General features: G+C 26.4%; 1 protein-coding gene across 1 annotated transcript in view; it reads right to left on the bottom strand.

Moving 5' to 3' along the window:
- The window catches only part of LOC136977020 (probable RNA methyltransferase Y17G7B.18), a 44,141-nt gene that overhangs the window by 9,865 nt on the left and 11,725 nt on the right, over positions 1 to 22,551 (bottom strand). The window contains exons 3-4 of the mRNA XM_067272439.1: positions 8,246 to 8,464; positions 7,739 to 7,865 (exon numbers count right to left, since the gene is read on the bottom strand). Coding sequence (XP_067128540.1) covers positions 7,739 to 7,865; positions 8,246 to 8,464 — 346 coding nt within the window. The remainder of the gene's footprint in view (positions 1 to 7,738; positions 7,866 to 8,245; positions 8,465 to 22,551) is intronic.

The following is a 22,551-nucleotide window of genomic DNA, read 5'->3' as shown; positions in this document are numbered from 1 at the left end:
ATACTTTGGAATTTGAAATCTACTCATACAATGAAAGTGCTACAAAATTACCTTATTAATTTCTACATTATTCCTATTAGCTTTTCTATATACATTTAAGAGATACTGTATTTATTCGCATATAAGACGAAGTTTTTATTAATTTATCACAGCTTCAAATTCCTAGGTCATCCTATAGCAGGAGCGAAACATTCTTTGATTTTTTGCAAATATTTTTTGTTAACCATGTATTTGCATTTTTTACTGGATGCTCACCTTCTTGTATTTAAAAACACAAGTATTTTATCTTGGTCATTTGAATTATTCTTGAATATTGTCAGGAGTAAAGATGAATAGCAATAGAATTAAATACAGTCAAACCTGTTTTTATGCGGTGGATAGGGACCGCATAAAAAAAACGCATAAAAAAAATCACTTGAAACTTCACGAATGGCTATAAAAAATAGTTTTCGCAACACAATTAAACAAATATTTTTTTTATGCGGTCAATAGGGACCGCATAAAAAAAAGTCTCACACAGAAAATAACTCAAAACCGTACAAAATAGAATTTATTGACAACAGATGTCAGCACTTGACTGCATCATCTCGTCTATCGTCTGTTTTACATATTTTTGTCCAGGTGGTGTTTTGTTGACTTAAAAAAATATATTATTTCATTTTTTGCATATTCGTGCAATAATATTACTATAATAAGTTCATTTATGCTATAATAAGTAGTGATGTAACGAATAGTATATTTGGCCTCAGCCGAATACTCGGCCAGGAGTGTGGCTGAATGGCCGAATATTCGGCCAAACTATTTGGCTTGATTAGCGCACGTACAAAAATTGGCGCGCAAACCGCATTATGGCAAAAATAGCGCACTCTGCTCTCTATTGGCCCGCTGTCACTACGATTTTTTCTTCCAGTAGGTCTAAATTATTTAAATTAATTAATTAAATTATAATTATTAAAGTTAATATGAGATGGAGCCTAACGTCTACCTCTAGTGCCAAATTGGTTTATAATTTATGTAATAGCCGTAAATAGCCCGATATGATTCGGCAGTTGTTGGTATTTAGATGTAACTTATAACATACAAGTTATTTTATTTGGAATCAATCTTTTTAACTCTAAAATTTTGTTTTTACTACGTATTTGTAGACTGAATAGTGCCCTAAGGATATACTTTAGTGGGGACATATGGTCTAGTTTCTGCCCAGTTGTGGAACAGTTCAAATATATTATTGGGGGTTTTCTATTTGTGAAATTTTGTGATATTTTGTTGCTATTGTTTTTGTCAATATTTTTAAAATTAACATGATTTCAAATGTTATCTTTTGCATATAATGAAAAATGCTCATTCTTTGCTTTATACATAAAATAAATTAGATATTAGTTACTCATCTTCTAGAAATAGATAAATAATTATTTCATTAAATACGATAAGTTTCAATAAAACGTTTCGTAAATCATTTTAAAATACTGTAAAAAATATAAAAATATACGCGAATACAAATATAACATAATTAACTAAACAATAATATTAATGCCCGATACATTCTAACCTACACGCCATCAATGTCATAAGATATCGGGCTATAGTATAAGATAAAGGCTATAATATTATTTAATTATGAAATAATTTAATACTAGAGTTAGATGCTATTTCTTATTAACTTTAATAATTATAGTTTAATTTTCAGCATTAATAAAAGTTACCAAAATGATTAATTTACTGTGTTTTTGTTATTTCTTACTCCTGTTTTTAGGTATTCGGTATTCGGCCGAATAGTGACTAAATATTCGGTATTCGGCCGAATAATGATTTAAATATTCGGTATTCGGCCGAATAGTGAAAAATAGGCCGAATAGGCCGAATACCGGGTAGTAACCGAATATTCGTTACATCACTAATAATAAGTTTATTTAGCTATAATAAGTCAACGTGAGACATGACAAATCGCACGAGACTAGTCGCCAACTATACCGCACAAATAAAAAATCGCACAAAAAAAGACCGCATAAAAACAGGTTTGACTGTAGTTTGAATTCCAGATTGAAATTCCAAAATCATGTATACGGGAGCACAATATAAGTTTTAATCCATTCCCACGTGAAAACAGATGATTATTTGGAAATTAGAATTCGGAGAGAAACTCATAAGTGTAATCTACAGAGAGTGGGTTCAACTGTTAAGACTTGGCAAAAAAAGGTTCCCGATTGTCCAGCTTTACGTGAACAAATTATGTTGTTGATTTTATAAGATTTTTCCTTAAAGTTTAAAATGCCAGTAATTTTTGCAGTACAATGTGTGCATTTATGTTCATTTGATATTTTACTTGTACTTTTACTATAAATGAAATACAATTAGAATTGTATTAATAAATTTAATTTTCTTTATTTTGATCTTTAAAGTCACACCTTGTCCTATATGCGAGATTGTCTTATATGCGAGTAAATATGGTAATTTTAAATTTTTATAAGAAATGATTAATATGGTAAATAAAATAATAAATGGTTATATTTTGATTCTACTAAAGCCGCAACTCCACTAGCCGTAAAAGGGTCGTAAAACCCCTCGCCGTAAAAGCTTTTAATCACGTGACCAAGATATTTTACGCCTGAGCAGGTCGTAAAACCAACGTAAAAGCGAGTTGAGCAGTGTTCAACTTTCGAAGCGAATACGACCGTAAACCGGTACCATCCACCAATCAGAAGTCAGTGAAATCTAGGTCATCGTAACACGGTGCGAAAATGGCGAAAAACGAGCTTTTGTATACGTTCTCTCATGGCTACTCTAGAAGATCTAGAAAGATTTATCGAAAACATCCGAAAGTATTCATGTATCTACGACAAGAGGTATCCCGATTATAATAATGGATGCCTAAAACACGCGATATAAACGGCCAAAGGAAAATCCTTCAATTTAGAGGAGTATATAATAAAAAAGCTAAGCTTATAAGTGCTGTATATTATCTTAATAATATAATAATAAAAGTCAATATATGAAAGTAAAGATATTACTTTTACTACATTTGTAATTATAGTACAGAAAAAACTCGTAGAATATAAACATTGTCTTTATATCGATATATCGCGTATACACCGTAATAGTACTGTCGCCGTAAAAAGCTACGCTAGCCGGATCTCCACCGCAATCTGAGCTCAAACGCAAATAGGTCACGTGATTAAAAGCTTTTACGGCAAGGGGTTTTACGGCTGTTTTACGGCTAGTGGAGTCGTGGCCTAACAGCAAAATTTTAGTATGTAAAAATATTCATTAAAAATATGACTGATCCTTGCATGTCAAAATGTTTACAAGTTCTGTTAATCAAGACACTGCTATCAATGAATATGCAAATGTTGCTGATAGAGAGTTCAGTAGAGGGCTCTAATGTTCAGTGTCATCTCCCATAAAGATAAGTTATAAACTTTTCTCTGGCAAAAAATTATATCTATCAGCAGTTCATTAAAGTATACAGCAATGTAATGATGTCAATGAACAGCTTAGCAAGTTGTATCATATGACACTCTTTCATAATAATGCCTAATCACTTTAACACAATATTTTTCAACTGCTAATCCATGAAAAATTTCACTGGCTTGCAGAAAAATATTTGACTGTACTGATGTTAGCAATTTGTGATATTTAAATAGTATTCTAAACATACTATATGTAACAGATTAAGTGCAATAAGTCTTGAATACATAACGAAGTAAGTACAGTAAGTCTAGAATACTATTTAAATGTCATCTATAATCAGCTACCAGCATCAGTACAGTCAAATATTTTTCTGTGAGCCAGTGCTAGATAAGCATATATAAGCATAATTCACAGTCACATACAATTACTGGTCCAGATAAAATTATCAATAATTTTACAGGTCTGCAACAAGAAAAAGATTGAGAAACACTGCTTTAGCATTGCAAACAGAACCTACAAGCTTTCCATTGGATAATGTTGAAACATTGAAACATCTAGCATGTAGTTGTAGCTTGAATTTGGCTTCCAACAATTTCTTGTCCTGAAGGAGCATTTCTCAGGACTTTGTTTCATGTTGAATAAAAATATGAAATATAATGATGAACAGTGGTTCAAATAGCAGACATTCTATACATCTGAGATGAACAAACTCTTTTCATGTTATGACAAGTGCTTCAATTTTCAAGGTGATTATATTGAAAACTAGTGTATCTTTGATACTTTTGATGCAAATTGTCAGTTTCCTTTAATAAAATTATTTTATTTGTGAATACTGCATACTTTTTCCTGATTAACTTCAGACATTAAAGATTTTTGTTAATCAATTGTTCTTCATTTTTTTAAGTTGTTAGTATGAAACATCTAAGAGTTTTTTCCATTTATTTCAGATTTGATGATGAAATTAAAATGATTTTATAGACATTGATAAAATTTAAATGAAATGATCAAATAATGTAATTTCATTAATTATTGATTGCTAACAATAGCTATTAGAAGATTAATGAATATTAAAAGCAAGAGAATGCAAAATAGCAAACAGGGATTTGCTATTTTGCATTCTCTTGCTTTTAGAAAGAAAATCATAAACTTTTCAACTGTCATTTTAAAATACTTCTTTTATTATAACATTATTATATTTAAATCAGAAAATATATTAAATATTTATCTAACAGATATTTTAAATTAAATTGTTTCAAAAATATTTAAGAAGTTTAAATCATATTAACTTACAAAAACCCTAAACCATATTTTAAAAAACCTTTTCAGCAAAAATTTTAACTGAAAGTGCTTTTAAAATATACTGTAACCATATAATTATCAGAACAATAATACAGATTACTTATTAAAAGTCATTTTGAATAAAACTACACAAATATTTAAAAATTAGAGAAAGAGGTAAATCACTGAAAACAAACAAATCACAAACACTTTCAGGTGATTAAATTTTATATTTTCCTTCTAAATGGATTGAAAACATGTTAAAGATAATTATAAAAAGACAAAAGCTACAGAAATATTTCCATTTAAAATAGTTAATTTAAGTAAACATTTTAAAATAAATATTAAAAAAAAAAAAAATACAAAATTTTTAATTTTACTGCATATAATTTTTGTATTTATTTATTATAGTATTTCAAATTCAGCTTGAATCAATCAATAAAACATTAATTATTTTTTGTTTAATTAAAGAATTTTCAAAATACAAAGAACTAAATTTTTTGCTATTATATATTTGTTTTACGTTTTAAATAGAAGTAATTTTTTAAAAATTTTATAAAGAAAAAATTCTGTGGATATATTATATATATATATATATATAGTACTAACTCAAAAGCACAGATGGTCTTACATGTAGGTAAAATGGTAATGCCTAGGACTTTGTACTTTCAGGGTTAATTTAATAATCAAATTGGTAATCAGTGAAAATGTAATTGTGTCAATATCTGTTGCATCTTCAGAATGATAATTTTCAAAGTTAAAATTGATCAAGAACTACCTTTGATTAGCAATGTGCCAAGAGAGAATTTCTTCACTTTCAATCTTGCCCATTGAAAGAGATATTGCTGCAGAACTGGACTTTTTTCTGTAATTGGTGAATTCAGTGCTGAAAATCTATTGTATACATTTTTATTACTTTATTGTGTGTTTTCTGTCTGTTTCTATATTAAAAATGTTCAAATTTTTGTAGACATAAATAAATCTATCTCTTTTAATAGGTCTCAGAAATAAATTTTACCTAGGGCCATCTCTATTTAAAAAACAATTTTGACAAGTCTAAAACATTAATAATGGTACTTATCTTGAATATAATCTGGTTGCACAAGCTTAATTAAATTTAATTTTAGCATTAACTTTAATTATAAACAATTTAAAGAAAATATAATTAATATTAAGAGAGAAAGTAATCCATTCATTAACAGAAGGTAATTATTTCCTATTGTTTTTTACTTTAATTAGCATATAAAAAGTTGCTTATTTTGATGTGTTCTTCTCTTTAAATTACAGGTAAATTTATTACTTTGAGAAAGCATATAATTATCAATGATGTACAGATTATTTTTCCCTATCTCAAAGACACCTTTAAATATAATATCTTACTTATTTTTAATTTTCTTTTTTATTTAACTTAGTTTCATTTTTGAATGTAATAGAAATACTATGAAACTTGAATATGAATATAAAACTTATTAAATAAAGTATTTCTCTGTCTAGTACGGCTATTTAATTCATTCTGATTATATATGAGACACACTGATTATCTTATTCTCTTATGAGACATCTTAAAAGACCATCTGTAATTAAAAACATAATCAATGATTTATGTTGACTAAAAAAATTCAAGGGATCAGTTCTTTCAAATCCGTTACATTTAAATTTTGCTACATTTAAAATAAAGCTAAAATATTCACTATTTTAAAGATAAAACTTTGGCTTACAAAGTCCACAACAGTTCATTAATTATATATTAAGATTCTAAATTACAATATACTCTGCTTTAATAATATATATATTACTGAATATTTTAAACATTTAGGATCTGAAAGAAAGGAAAAAAAAAAAAAAAAACAACTTAATCAAATGAAAAATCTTTTCACTACTGAATGAAAAATTTTTATGAAATTACAAAACTAGAAAAATTTGGAACAAAATCAATTGAACACAATTTTTTTCCGAATTCTGATGAAAAATTTTCTACCATCAATTTTTAAAAAACCCACTGTTTTATATGTACTGGTTTATAGCATTTTAATACTTTTAATAATTTAAAAGATTAATTAAAATCTTTAAATAATAATAATAATAATAATAATAATAATAATAATAAAATTTAAAAAGATTTATACCTAGCATCTTTAAAATCAATTTATATAGGAAAAAATTATTCGGTGAAAGTGTCGCAGGATAAAAATTCTGGATTTTATCCAAAATAAATTTTTATTTAGTTTAACTTTCTTTTAAGATTAAAAAAAGAACTGAAAGTACCTTTGAAAATAACAGTCTAATCTTTAATTTTTAAATTTAAAATTAAAAATTGCTATTCATATGTAAGATTAAGTCATTAAGGCATATAGCCGCTGCAAAATTTTCTCGATTTAATCTTCACTTCAAAAATTAATACACACTTTTAATTAAATCCTTTATTAATTTTAATAAAGCTAAATTTCTAACTTTTACAAAAATACATATTAAAAATTTATGCTTAACTTGATTAATGACAAGGATTTGTAGAGGTTAATTTATTATTGATGGGACTATTGTACAAGCATCTATATGAAATTTATTTTTCTCCAGAGGCTATATATATATTGCAACTAGGCTTTTTTCTTTAATAAAAAAACTATTCATTATTATTTGATGAATAAAATATTTTATATAAGCATGTACATAATCGTTTTATATGAAAAACCCCAGGAAAATTAAATATTTAAAAATAGAGTTCTAAAAAAGGACTGTTTCTTATAATTATAAAAAATATTTCTTAAGCTTTATTATCTATAAATACTGAAGAATGAATCTATTTGTAATGTAATAAAGCTTCATAACTAATTTGATGCAAAGAAAAGGAAAATTTTTAAATTTTCTTTAAAATATTTTAAATCCAAATATAGGTAAAGTTTTCAAATTACATACAATAACAATCAAAGATTTATAATGACAATATATATATCTAGATATAATTGATTTAACATAACCTTACTTGAAATTAAATATTTTCTTTTACGTATATATATATAAATTTGAAGAGACAAAACAATTATAATAAATTTACCTTTTGATGGATGAGCTGGTGCATCAATTAATTCACATGTGCTAAATCCAACTTCTTTTGATAATAGATATTCATTAAACTGCTCAGGTCTCATTTGTATCGACAAATAATTTTTAAAAGTAGTTTCCTGTTAATAAAATATTTAAAGTCAAAAAAAGTCTTTAAATCATGTTGCAATTCTTTAAAATTAAATATTTAATACAAGTAGATTGAATACAAATAAAAATTTATGCATTAAATTATTTAAAATTGTTAATAAACAAAAACATCCAAAGCATAAATTCGGAATATATAAATCGCATAACTTAATCCATCCAAAGAAAAAATTAACACCAGGATGAGAAAATTGTTTTGATCCCAGATGGGATTTCAACCAAATAGATAGTTCTTGTTTATTAATATATAAACAATTTTTTAAATCTAATTTATGTATAAATTATTTAAGTAAAACAAAAAAAAAATTATATTAATTAAAAAGTAAAAGTAAATCCTAATATTTAAATATACCGTTAACTTCTTTTTGCGAACGTAAGAAGGCCATGGTTGTGCTTCCAGAATCATTCTTCCTCCCGGTCGCAACTGAGCATACATCCTCCGGAAAACTCTTTTCACACCTTCGTCACCCCAATTTAGGTGTATCCATTTAGTAAGACTCAAACATAAGATAGTATCAAATTCGGGCCTTTGCATTTCCAAAAATTCATCTGATTCCAATACATAGTTTCCCTATTTTGAATAATTTAAAATTGAAATTTAATCGAAATTATCTCAAAAATTTAAATTAAAATAATTACAAAATCATATAACAACATTTATATATAGACTTCAAATGTAGTTGAAATTAAATATTAATTTTCAGTTTTAAGATAAATAGTTCTTCTGAAATAGCAGTTTACCTTTGAAGAACATTTAAAATAAATATTTTAATACACCAATACTTAATGAGATAATCAATGGGCAGTTTTAAAATGTAGGAAGAAACTAAACACTGTAAACATTTGAAAGCTGATATAAATATAAGGTAAAAAAAAAATATTTTATCATTCAAGCATGAAAAATTGCTTAATTACAGGAAAAAATAACAAAAGACTGTTAAGAGGAATGACCTTCAGAAGATTGATAGAACAGTATGGAAATAAATAATGCAACAAATAAGAAAATAATTATTTGTCTGAATAAACTTAAATATAAAATAAAAATTCATGCATAATACAGCATATTATATTAGAAGAAATAAAACTGCATTAAAAGAATACAACCAAATTTTCTCTCTAAGTTTGTTTTTTTCACATAGATAAATAAATAATATAAATTTGTTTTATTTTAAATGTAAATTTTGATAATTAAATCAATACAGAAGAAATATTGTTTAATTTTAAAATATTTAAACACGCTTTGTGTTTTATTATTATACTTATTGTATGCTGAGAACATTTAATTTTAAACAATCTAATATTTTCACAGTAAATTGTTAAAATATATACATATATATGTAATGTGTAATTATGAAATGTGAAACAATATAATTAATTTTCGAGATAGATGGGCCAAATATGAATTGAAATGATGTGATAAGAATAAGGGTAACTGGCTGAGGCCTATTTAAGGGTAAAGTAAGTACTTAGAACTGGAAAGGAAGGTCAAAATGAGTCATTCACTCTGCATATTTGTAATATTTTATCTACTTTAAAATTTAAAATGTTAAATGACTTCTTGAATATTAATACAACTATGCATCTCTAATAATTAGTCTAAGGAGCATATTATATTATCATCAAAATGTCCAATTAGGTTATTAATCTTGTCTGCACTTAATGATGCATAAAATAAATTTCTGTAATTAATTAAGTTTTAGGTATGCACTGACAACTTCTCTATTTTAACATGTTGCACCATAATAAATCATTTAAACACAATGAAATAATAATTAAAATGATGCAGCATGTAAGAGCATTATATCTATCTTCTAACTTTATTTTTATGACTACTTCAAAGTATATTTTATTGTATTAATATTTTTTAGATTATAATTTAATATCATGGTAATCAAATTATTAGCTCTTATTTAGCAGAATAATGGATTTTTTTAAAAATATACTTCAAATCATTGCAAGATGCTTAAAAATAAGCAACAGAAAAACTATTTCTCTAACATTTCTAGGACATTCATCACTATGGAAACATTTTAGATTCTGTCTTCATGATGATGGACAAAGTTACTAAATACATTACAGTAAATTTAGAGGACATAGCTACCTAAATTTTTTAATACATCTCTTTCAGTTTCAATTATTTTCTAAATATAATAAAGAAAACATCATACTTCATTTTCTCCAAGAATATTTTTTAAATTTTGAAAATGATTAGTGCATATAAATAATTCAATATGCTAATATAAGCTTAAAAATAATTATATGAAATAATCTGTAATACTAATGATTTATTATTCTATAGTTTCATCTTTCATTGACTCTTATGTTAATTAAACAGGTCAAAACCTTAATAAGTTAAGCAGTCTGGTTTTTATTTGATAATACATTTTTTTCAAGACTAAGCTGCTCAGAATCAGATCAAATCAAAAAGGTATATATTATAAAGCCATTCTAAAGCTGTCGGTTAACATTTGATCTTATTCATTTCACAAAAAGCTCAAAATCCTGAGTTAGAATTCAAAAAATAAAGTTCAAATTTACACAAACATAATATTAATATAAATAATAAAAACAATAAATATACAGGACTGTAACCTGTGAGATGAGATTTACTTTTTGTTAGCTAAACTGTGAGATTTGTATGGCTTTATAAAATTAATTTGTTTATCTCAGGTTTTAATTTCACTTAATTGATATTTTAATTTTTATCTTTTCATATGTTAATGTTATGTTTGCGTAAGTTTGATCTTTGTTTTTTGGATTCTAATACATTTGAGCTTTCATTGAACAAATAAAATTGAATGTTAACCGATCAATTCCTTTAGAATGGCTTTTTGGTGTGTTTAATTTAGAATTCCACTTAATTTAATCTGACGCTGAGACAGATTAGTCTCAAAAAACATTTTATCAAATAAAAACAAGACTGCTTAACTTTTTATTATTCTGTATTTTAAAACTTCTGCATATGAAATAGCATAAAGTCATTAATTTATATCAAAATAAAAAAAATTTTTTACTTAGAAAATTGCATTACTTGATATTCATCGTATAAAATAGAAACTTCTCATTCATATCAATCAAAAAGACTAAGTACAAATATATTTTTTTAACAACAACTCATAATATTAAAATTTATAATCCTATTTTTGGTTTTCCTTAATGAAATCAATTTTTCACTAATCAGATATACTGTTAGATACAGTTGAAAACCTTTAATGTTTTTCATCCAGTGGTGCACTCAGGATTTAGTCTTGGGGGAGTGAAATTGAATGAATGAAAATTTCAATATGGATTGAATAAAATTCCCACCTTATTTAACCACTAATTCATTCATTAGTAGTATAGAAATTGAAGGCATGACACAATATAAATAAAAAACAAAAGGATTTTAATTAGGAAAAGATTTTTGGAAAATTTTCTGGCATTTTTCCTTTTTCTTTGGGGAGTGCCAGGACTCTTTGGCTCCCCCTCTGGGTATGCCATTGTTTTCAGCTATAAAATATTGATTTTTTATGATTAATGAAAAACAATGTATATGAAAGAACATGATTAAAAATATTTTTATACACAGTTTGCATTTCCTATTTTAAGCTAAATTATATTTTTTTTACAGTCTTTTTGATTGATATATTTGATTTATATTAATAAAGTATCATAAATCAGTAAAGTAAGTAGAGGTCTTTAATCAGAATGTAATGAATATAAATTATATTGAAATATTTTCCAATTAAAAGTTAAAAGCAATAAAGACTGAATGTAATATAATTCTTGAAACAATAATATTTGAAAGGAATGAACAAATACAGACCACAACCTTTTCATCAGTATAATTGGATTAAATCACTATTTGCTTGTAATAAAATAATGAATACAATATATAAATTTGTATTATGTAATATTCCGTCATCAAACCAATACCTTTCATACTTTTCCAGTAAGAGGTTTAAGATATAAATGAACAAATGTTTTTGGTTTATTTCATAACCTTGCTTCAAATTTGTTATTTGTTTCAGCTTTGTTGTAATTAATAACATTCTGTCTTTATTGAAATTACAATACAGTTTCTTATCTATCAGTTTCTGTTACAGTAATGTGATTACTGTGACAGAGACTGATGTTTGAATAATTGTACAATAACAATAGAAGTAGAGTGAGGAGAATAACTTTAACTTCAGGAAAAAGTTCTTCAAAGATCTTTCTATTCAAATTGAGTTAATAAGTTAATAATTTGAAAATCTGAATATAGGTAATCATGTCACCATTATTTGATAACATTAATAATTGAGTTTACATATGTCCAGTGGTGATATTCGAAATAGTTAACAAAGGGTTCGCTAGCAGAAAATTTTTCCCTGACAATCACCGACAAACGAAATGGAAGTTTTGGCTAGAAATAAATACAATAGCTTTTCTTGCGATATATCTAATAATCAGTGGTGTATTTGGAACGTAACGAGCCCTGGCCGAAGACCAGGTAACAATAGTATATTAGTGCTGTCGACCCCTTTTTTTTTTTCTTTTAGGCAGAGAAATTTTTCACCCCTGAATGGCACTGCTGATAATAGACAGATGTCATCATCTCTCGTAATACAATATCCTTTTTATTTCGTTGTCCATAGCTCGACACGTGTTCCACAGCCATCTTGTATTATCTCGCACGCATGAGATTGTGGGATCTCTCTTATGATTGGATCTAGTTTCAAGAACTCTCTTGAATCGATCGCGATTAAACCTTGTTTCGGTCGAAAGAGATCGCACCAAGACATAGTCCCCGACCTTGCTCACAATCTAAATTGAAATGCTCGGTGCGAATGGGGTATAAGGCTCTAGTTAGTAGTATTACAGAATATAATACGTATATTTTAATATATTTAAAAAAAAAACAAAACCACTGAAAAATGTTCCGTGTGTTTAACAAGGTTCGGAAAACTGAAAATTTTAACAACGGGTTCGGCCGAACCTGTGCGAACCCGCTGAATATCACCACTGCATATGTCTAATCCAGTGTTTCTTAACCAGTGTTCTGCGAAACACGGGTGTTCCACAAACCTACCTTGAGTGTTCCATGAAAGAAAAGATTTTAAAGTTTTTACTCAAATTTATTCCCATTGCTATTCGTAGATAATTTCATGTTTCTATTTTATTCAATATATTAAAGTTTATTAGTTTATTGCTTCATTGTTTCCTGAGAATAGTAAACATGGAATTGCTTATCAATTTTTGAATGTATTGATGTATTGAGCACTCTGTGTAATAAAAAGTATATGAATGGTATTATGCAGTCTCAGAAAGGTTGAGATCCACTGGTCTAATCTCATAAATTAGGTGAAAGCTGTAGATTCAAATCCATTTCACTTGTATATGGATACATGGAGCTGTACAGAGTAATTATGGGTTCTGATGCTAAGACCCTCAGGTCTCTTCTCTACCTTGTTTATCACATTACTTTGTTCTCTTTTTATGCACTTTAATATTGCACAAATTGATTTTCTAGACTTCATTTAAAAATTAAAAATTTTATTTTACGTTCTGGTTTGAGCCCTTATAATTGGCCAGGACCTAGGACTACAACTCTAACTTTTCCACTTGTTGGACCTATATGCATAGCAGTATCTGCTTATGGTAATCACTTTGGAACTTCCCAATACTGATGATAATAGCTGGCTACTTTAAGCCGATTAAGTAAATAATACTACAATTAGCAGATATTCTGGATTTATTGATTCTGTCATTAAAAGGACATGTTCAAGCAATTAAAAAAAAATGAGTAACTTGAAAATTTAATTATAATCAATGCTCTTTTTCTAAAGAAAACTAATACAGTACCAGTATGCATGTATACTGACTGAGCATACAATATTGTTTTTACTGATCAACTGCCATATCCTGGCTGAAAAATAGCCCTGATTGTAATAATTATTTTTAACTAATAGTAATTCATTCAACATATAGTTGAAGTAACAAATGCAAATAATTTAAACTATTGTATTACAAACAATAAGCATTTAACTTCTAAAACACTTGTTAAGACTATTAACAATTGCATGTTATCAGCCAAATTTTGAAGTAGACAATGCAAAAAAAAAAAAAAAAAGCTTAAAAATGCCTATTTACCTGAAGATAAAACCAACTATAACCAAGTTTTGATTACAATAAGTACAGTTTTATAAATAAAGTACAGTGTTGATTACCCAAAATAATCAGGGTGGGGCATTTTGAATAACTAATACATTTGGTAACAAAAGAATAAGAAAGATAAATACTGTATCTTAAAATCAGAAATTTTGCTAAAAAAAAAAAACCCACACATATTCTCTCAAAACTATCTCAAAATTAAATGCATTTCAGTTATACTATTAATGATTACAATAATAATTTGTTTTACTTTGTTCTTCTTTAGAAAAAATATTCCCAACAATTTTTAAAAAATGATTCTGAAAGAAATGAATAGCAAAATTTTTAATCTTTTAATAAAAAAAAAATTATTTGAAATAAAACTTATATTACTAAAAGTTTATAGAAAGATTAAAAGTTTTAATCTTTCTTTTAATTTTTAATCCTTTTAGAAATCAATAGTATTTTCTAAAACAGAAAATTATTTTCTCTTAAACCCTTGTGTCTATTATAAAGTTTTAATAACTGCTGTTTTGTTTCTAAACTTTCTAACCATATAAAATATTTCCAACTGCATGTTTTCAATATGAATTATTCCTAAAATTTTTTGAGGTACATAAATATTTTTAATGTAGTAATACTTTATTTTGTTATTTACATCTGAACAAATTAAATTATTACAAAATGGAAATTAACTATGAGAAATCAAAAATATTTATAATTGATAAACATTAAAAAAATATAAATTAAATTTATGACTTCCAATATATTTTCGTAATCATTTTTTTCTAATGCCAACAAATTCTCCTTTGTCATCTTCATAAGAATGATAAATAATTTGGACCACTGACTACTACTATCTCAAAAAACATGTTGAATGATTATTTCCTATTATCTGTTTACTAAAATATAGTAAGAATAAGGATGTAACCAATATTAATATATAAAACTATTTTCAACTGATTATAGATCTGATCTTGTCAACTTGGTAAAAGACTTAAAAACTAAACTTTTAACCAATTTTTGAAATTAAAAAAAGCTCATTTTTAATTGATTCTGTACAAGATAAACCTTTAAAAGAGCTTTGTGACAGCCAATAGAGAATACTGTAAACTAATTGGATACTTACATCAAACTAAAATAGTTAGCTTTTATATCTGCCATAGAAACAACTTGTATGACCCATTGAAATTACTCTTCTAATCCAAAAGCAAATGTCTCATTATTAAATTTCATTTTTTAATAAGAAGCCATCCATTAATTACATGTACAATTTAAGAGAGGAATGGGGTTGCAAAATATAGATTACTGTAAACCAGGGGTGGTCAACCCTCAAAAAGTTTTTGATCAGTTGCCATAGTATTTGCTATTCACAATTTTGTAACACATACTTTTTTTGAATTAAAAAACCCTATTAAGTTATTTCAATATTAAATCAGGAATGAGAGAAAGTATGAATACTTGTATATACTATATACAGTATCAGATAACATCTGTACTAACTGTGATTGTCACAGCTGTCACTATAAACTTACGTTACATAGCGATGTCATTTTTGATCGTGACTAGTTTTAATATAATGAAAGCTGGCCACCCATGCTGTATATGATAGGGAAGGACTGATTGAGGCATTGTTTGGGTGGATTTTTTGTAGTGATATTATTTATGATATATGAATTTGTTCTTATAAACCTAGTTACTAATCATGTGAATAAACTATCAGAAAATATTTGTAGAACTTTTTTTACATCATTTCTTCAATATCAGGAGAAGATCTGTAAACTATTGTACATGTAAATAAAGGGGAGGAGATTTGTCAAAAATATATTATACACAACAGAAAGGGAATGGATCAAAAGTGTCTCAGAAATTGTATACATAATTAATGGACTAATGGAAAATTTCAAATTGATAATATTCAAAATATGCTAAAATTTGCCCACAACCAAAACCTAATGTCAAGTTAGCCCCAAACTTCTGAATCATTTGTCAGTTCATTTAAAATCATTGTTAGTTAATAATTAAAAAATAACAAAAACTCGCTATGACATTGTACTGTTTAATACTGCACACAACACAGAACCACTTTAATAGAATAAAATAGAATCACATACAATACCTTATTTTTGCCAAGGAAATGGTTTTTTATTGCAAACATTTTCGGCTTGTTCAACGAACCATCCTCAAGCATTTAATTTGTTGAACAAGTCGAAAATGTTTGCGATTAAAAATTGCTTTCTTGGCAAAAATAAAGTGCCGTACGTGATTTTAAGTTACTGCTGAATAGTATGTTTTCAGAGAGATTCAAATAGAATTCATTTTTATTTCATATACTGTTTGATCAGCACTGGTTTTGATAAAAAATTAATTTTAATTGCATGTAATAATTTATGTGATTACTATGTAATAAAAATCGAGACGTAACTATTTCTTCTTATAGTATTCTCTATCCATTTATAAATCAAAAAATAAGTTTAGTTTAAAATTATTAACCTAATATAAAAATATTCTCTTTACCTATTTATGTATAGTCTCGAATAAAAAAAAAATTAAGCTTTTATTTTGATATTTTAAGATTTAAAACAGTATTTTGACACACTTTGACCTATAAAATTCTGTTATTTGTATTGCTTCACCGATACTATACATGCTAAACATTGATATATTGAAAATATTTATTGTATAGCTTTTCCAATATTCACATCTACAGACTGTAAGGTGAAACACACATGTGGAACACAACTATGATATTTACCATTTAGTTAATAATAAAAATTTGTTTACATTATGTAAAAATTTAAAATATGTATTTCTGGAATGCAATTCTTGCATAAATTAAGAGCCCCTACAAATTTACTTTTAACGCTTAGTATTTTTGACTTTCAAAAATTCTTTTTCATACCAGTGAAATTTAAATATTTGAAAATACTTTTCAATTTTTTTCTTATACAGATGTTATTTATGTAAATATGGTAAAAATATTAAATTTCAATCATCTGCCACATATTATTAGTACCAAAAGAGAATTCTTTATCCAAAAATGGTCTAGCAACTCTTGAAAGTACAGTATATGCATATTAAGAATTATTAAATTTTAATAAAGAGATATCTCCAAAGAATTCTTAAAATAAAATTCATCAAAAAGTCATAGAAAGAAAATATTAGTATAAAGAATGTAAAGTATATCCAAAGTTATGCTACTGTTTAAAAATATATATGAAAATAATTCCATATAATTACTATATGAAAACTATAAAAAAATATACTAGAATTACTGTATATTGTTTTCCTATTCTAAATTAATCACCATTCAGAAAAATCATTTCTGGGAAATAAGTATTAGAGAGTTATTATTGGCACTATTCCAGAATTTAAAAATATCATCAAATAATGTATATTAAGAGATTACATTTTAATCTCAAATGTATCTTTAAAATAATCCTTGCTAAAACAATAAATACTAGTAAGTGATAATTAAAAATAATTAAATACTGCACCAAAAAAAAAAATCAATTAATGTGTAATATTTAAATAATATTTTGAAAATATTTTAGGGTAATACAGAAATGATATGATTTAAGCTATAGCTCAGCTTCTGACTACATTGAAACTATATTTTTTCAGAAAAACAACAGCAATTCTTTGTTAAATAATTTGACTTCACATCAAAATTTATAAAACAAATCAGATATAATAAAAAAAAGAAAAAACTAGAACTACGACTTCAGACCTAGAGAAAACTTAAAACTATGTTTTCTCTGATTAAAAATGGCAAAATAGGCTTGGTCTATTTCCAGGTCCCTTTTGCCTGGAAATAGACCAAGCCCTTAGTCACCCTGGTAGAATCAATAAACAAAAAAAAAAATAATAATAATAATACAAGGTTTTTAATTCCATAATCAGAATTAAAACTATAGAAACAAGAATCAAAAATGATTACATAAAATTTTAAAACTTAATTCCTTTTATGAAATTGAAATTTTAAAGTTTAATTTCAATGGTGACTATAATCCATTTGCAGAATTTAAACTTAAAACTTCATTTCTTTAATGGATTCAAATGTGTAAAGTTTTTAACTTCATAAATGAATTTAAAACTTAAAGAAAATAAAAAATAAATAAATAAATAAAACAGACACAATAATTTATAACTAAGGAAAAGTAAACTTACAGATTATGTATTGCACATTACAAAACTGAAATAAAATTGGTTAATTTACATTAATATTAAATTACTTTGGTAGTGTTACTATTTAATGTTTTACAGTTTATATTATGAATAGAAAATTGAAAATCCTTAAAAATTTTGCTGAATCATATTTCTATGAAGTTCTACAGCACAAAAAATTTTTTTACACACTAAATTTAATTATCAATATATTAAACAAGTCACACAAGCAGGAAAAAATATTTTATGTTCTTTAATACAAAATATAATAAATTTTGTATTAATTAAGTTATAAATATTACTTTATAATAGGCCTGGCCAACCCAAATTGTTTCACGGGCCACTTTGATCACATGTAACATTATGATGAGCCACAATTTAGGCAAACATGCTTTTAAAAAAGTAAAATAAATACAAAATGAATAAGATTTTATTGTTATACCAAAAGTTTGTACTTGCGCTTGCGCATTATAACAATGACACATGCAAATTTTTATTTATTTGTTTTGGTATACACGTAACGGGAAACAAAAGTTGTAATAGATATATAATATCGCTTAGCGGGCCACACAATTTAACGTGACGGGCCACGGGTTGGCCAGGCCTGCTTTATAACATATAAAATCATATGTTTATATTAAATTATGCCATTTGAAATCAACTATATTTTTAATAAATTTTTATCCCTTCTAATTTTAAAAAAATTCTTGAACTATAATATAACTATAGATCTAAACAACTTTTTCGTCATGTAAACTTTATAAGATAATAGTGAGGTTGAGGCCGAATTTTCAATGCGAAAATGTGTACGTCGGACGTTCGGTGCCACTTAACTGTAAACCTAGAAGTTCGGCAATGGCATTTGGAAAGTCGGTGGAATCATGCTCAACATTCCAAAGGCCATTGCCAAACTTCTAGGCTTTCAGGAAAGCGGCGCCAAACGTCCAACGTACACGTTTTCACATTGAAAACTTCAGCCTCAACCTCACTAATATGTACAAAAATCTTAAACTTCTACTTGAATGAAAAATATACCCATAAGTTTTTCATTCTAAGTGGAAGTTTCAGATATGGCCAAGTTATACAAATAGCAAATGGCTTTAGTAGCAATAAAAGAACATATTAAAGAACTTTTTGTTAACTGGCTTATGGTTGGATTAAATCAATTAAAAGACTAGAAACATATATTGGTGGAAAGAAAAGTTATAAAAAGTTTAAATTACTTTTAATAAAATATTAAATATAATTTATAATTGAGAAAGATTATATTGTTTAATTTATAGTAATTAAATGAGTTGCACAGGGTGAGAAATAAATAACTTAATTAAAACGTATATTTATTATTTGAAATTGCTGTTCCCAACAAAATTCCATTTCACTTTTCTCAATAGTATACAAGTTGATCATAATTAAAAAGCAGGTGTTCAAAGCTTTCTGTAAAATATACTATTAAGCAAATCTCAATCAAATTTGGTATACATACTATCCTCAGTATAAAGTTTTGAATTTTGAGAATAAAGATAATATGAAAGACTGCTAAAGTTCTGGCTACCAAACAAGTTTCATGGACTATCATGACTTCAAAATTTATATACTAGAGAAAACATTTGACACTATTGTTCCCTTAATGGGTAAAATATGTATGTTTTCTAGCAAATTTCAGCCTTTAAATTTTAAGAACCAAAATTCTTTAAGTGCTGAGCTGGCACTTCTGTTATATTGATAGAAGAGTTTGACAAGTAATGCATGCTCAGATAAAGTGAGCTGTTCACCTGTCAGAGAATTATGAACATTTTGCAACTCCTTTTATATCTGAATTCTGTTTAAAAATATGTATGTAATAAGCACATTAAAAAAGAAGACAGCAGTGCTAAATTTCATCCTAGTGGTTGAATTTTGAAGTAAACATTTTTTCCCAAAAAATTAAAACTGCATTCTCAGGACAGTATGTATAACAAATTTGACTATGATTTGTCCACTAGTTCTTTCTACAGAGTCCTGAACACCTCTTTAATTATGATCACCTTGTATATTATGAATAACAATGTATATATTAATTATTAAAAAGCAAAATATGTAATATAATACTGTAATTGCAATGTGATAAATAATCTTTTATTGACTACCAATTTCTTTGATAAGAGTTTTTAATATGTATAACAACATTCTTTCAATGATATTTCATACACCAGAATGATTTTTAAAATATTAATACTTTTATCTTGAAATTTAAAACAGACTTAACAGTTTCAAAACATTGTGTACACAAAGACGAACGATTTTTGTAATATAATTTTTATGCAATAACAATTTAAACATTTTAGAGAAAATTTATGAAAAGAATTTCTTTCCACTGCTGAATGGCAATGAAAATTTCGTCATTTATCTGAAAATGTCAGAGTATGCTTAAGAAACCTGAAAATATATATTAATGGATAATTTGAAAATTTATTTACTAAGTAACTGATTGGGCTGCAATTTGAAAAAATTGTAGACCTATAAATTCCCACTGTCACCTGTCTGTCTGTCCTTCCTTTATCTTGAGAACAGAGTTAGATAGATGAAAGCAGAGACCAGATACGGAAAGATTAGGAACAGGATGCCCCAATTAACTATATATGAACTTCCAATACAAAGTGAAATTCACACTACTTCAATTCAAAAATTTTCTAAGAAAAGAGTTAGATAGATGACAAACATGACTAAATTGCTAACAGGAGAAGTATAATGTACAGGATCAAGACACTACTAATTTGAGGTGGAGAGCATGTATTTTAAATTAAATAAATTTAAAAAGTATGATTAAATATTGCAGCCTGGCATTGTGAAGATATCATAATAAATAAATGCTCATTGAATTTATATTAGATGAAACAAAATTAAGATCTACAGTAATATGACCAATTAATTTTAAGTCTCAGTTAAATTAAATATCAATTACAGTATCAGTTACTATTAAATGAATATAAGTAGTATATAGAAAGTGAATATTTTTTAAATAAAAATTAAGCTCAACCAATCAATTGTTGTGTGTACCATACACTTGAAACTAAAGAGATTGATAGTCTATCAATCTCTTTAAAATTAAAGAGACTATCAATCTCTTCAAAATTAAATCAACTTTTTTTGAGTAAGAAATTACCTAATAAAAGGCCAAATGATATGCTGGATTATACTGTGCTATGATATGGCTACTATTTAATAATTAAATATTCAGTCATTTTGCCTAGAGGTAGATGTTAGGCGCCATCTCTTGATAAATTTAATAATTATAAATAAATTAATATTTAATTTAGAAAATTCTCGAATAAAAAGAATCGACTGGAATGGGACTCAGACCCACAACTCCCACTTACTGTGTAGATGCATTGCCAGTTACGCTACTCGAACCTCTGTATGATCTTCGCCTGCAGAACTATTAATAATTTAATGGTTACTCATAGAATTTTATAAATTAAAAATTAAATATTAATTTATTTTTAATTATTAAATTTATCAGAGGATGCACCTAATGCATACCTATAGGCAAAAATTACTGAATATTTACATACAGTAACCTGATATAATTCAACAGATTGTTTGGCCTTAATAAAAAATTGGGTTAATAGATGTTTATATTTGTATCTAATAAAAGTCTTCAACTGTTTGTGCAAATTTATGTTTTTTATCTTAATATTTTTATTTAAATGCATTAAGTCAAAATTTAGTCATAAATTATTCGGATTTTTTTTTTCGAAATTGTCAGTGGGCAGTAGATTTCCACCTCCAAATAACAAATTTACCCAAGATTACAATAGAATACAATTAAAATTAACAGTTAAAATATAAATGATAAAATTAACATAACAACAATAATCCAAAAGGAAGAGAAAATGATAAAAGAAAATAAAAATCACACATTATACAAAACTTGTTGACATAAATGTTTGTATTTTGTACAGTTGTGATGAAGGTGATGTTCAACAGACAACATATTATTCATGGAAAGATAAAAGAAGGATCTGTGGGATAATGCCAATCGATAAGAAGGGGTATGTAGACATGATATGAATCTGGTTTTCCTGGAGGAAACTTTCGGTTTGAGCCTATAATTGGATATTGCACCATTAAAATATTTATAAGTTAAAATACGATCAAAATATTTAACTCTTTCTTTGAAATTAGGTAATCCCAGTCTGACTCTTGCGACATCGACATTATTAGTATACGGTAGATGGCAAAATTTGTTCAGAAGGAAATATACTTTTTGTATTTCCTTAATAACTTTGTTTAGTAAAGAAGGGACCACATTAATAAGAGGTAGTCAATTAAAGACTGAAAGTTTGCAAAAAAAAAAATCAACCTTAGTACAGTTTTTAAAGATATAGGTCTACAAAAATG

The sequence above is a fragment of the Centruroides vittatus genome, unplaced genomic scaffold, assembly GCF_030686945.1.
Source record: "Centruroides vittatus isolate TY-2023 unplaced genomic scaffold, ASM3068694v2 contig_439, whole genome shotgun sequence".
Lineage (NCBI taxonomy): Eukaryota > Metazoa > Arthropoda > Arachnida > Scorpiones > Buthidae > Centruroides > Centruroides vittatus.
Note: the sequence above shows the minus strand (reverse complement) of the source record. Positions and strands in the feature narration are given on the sequence as shown.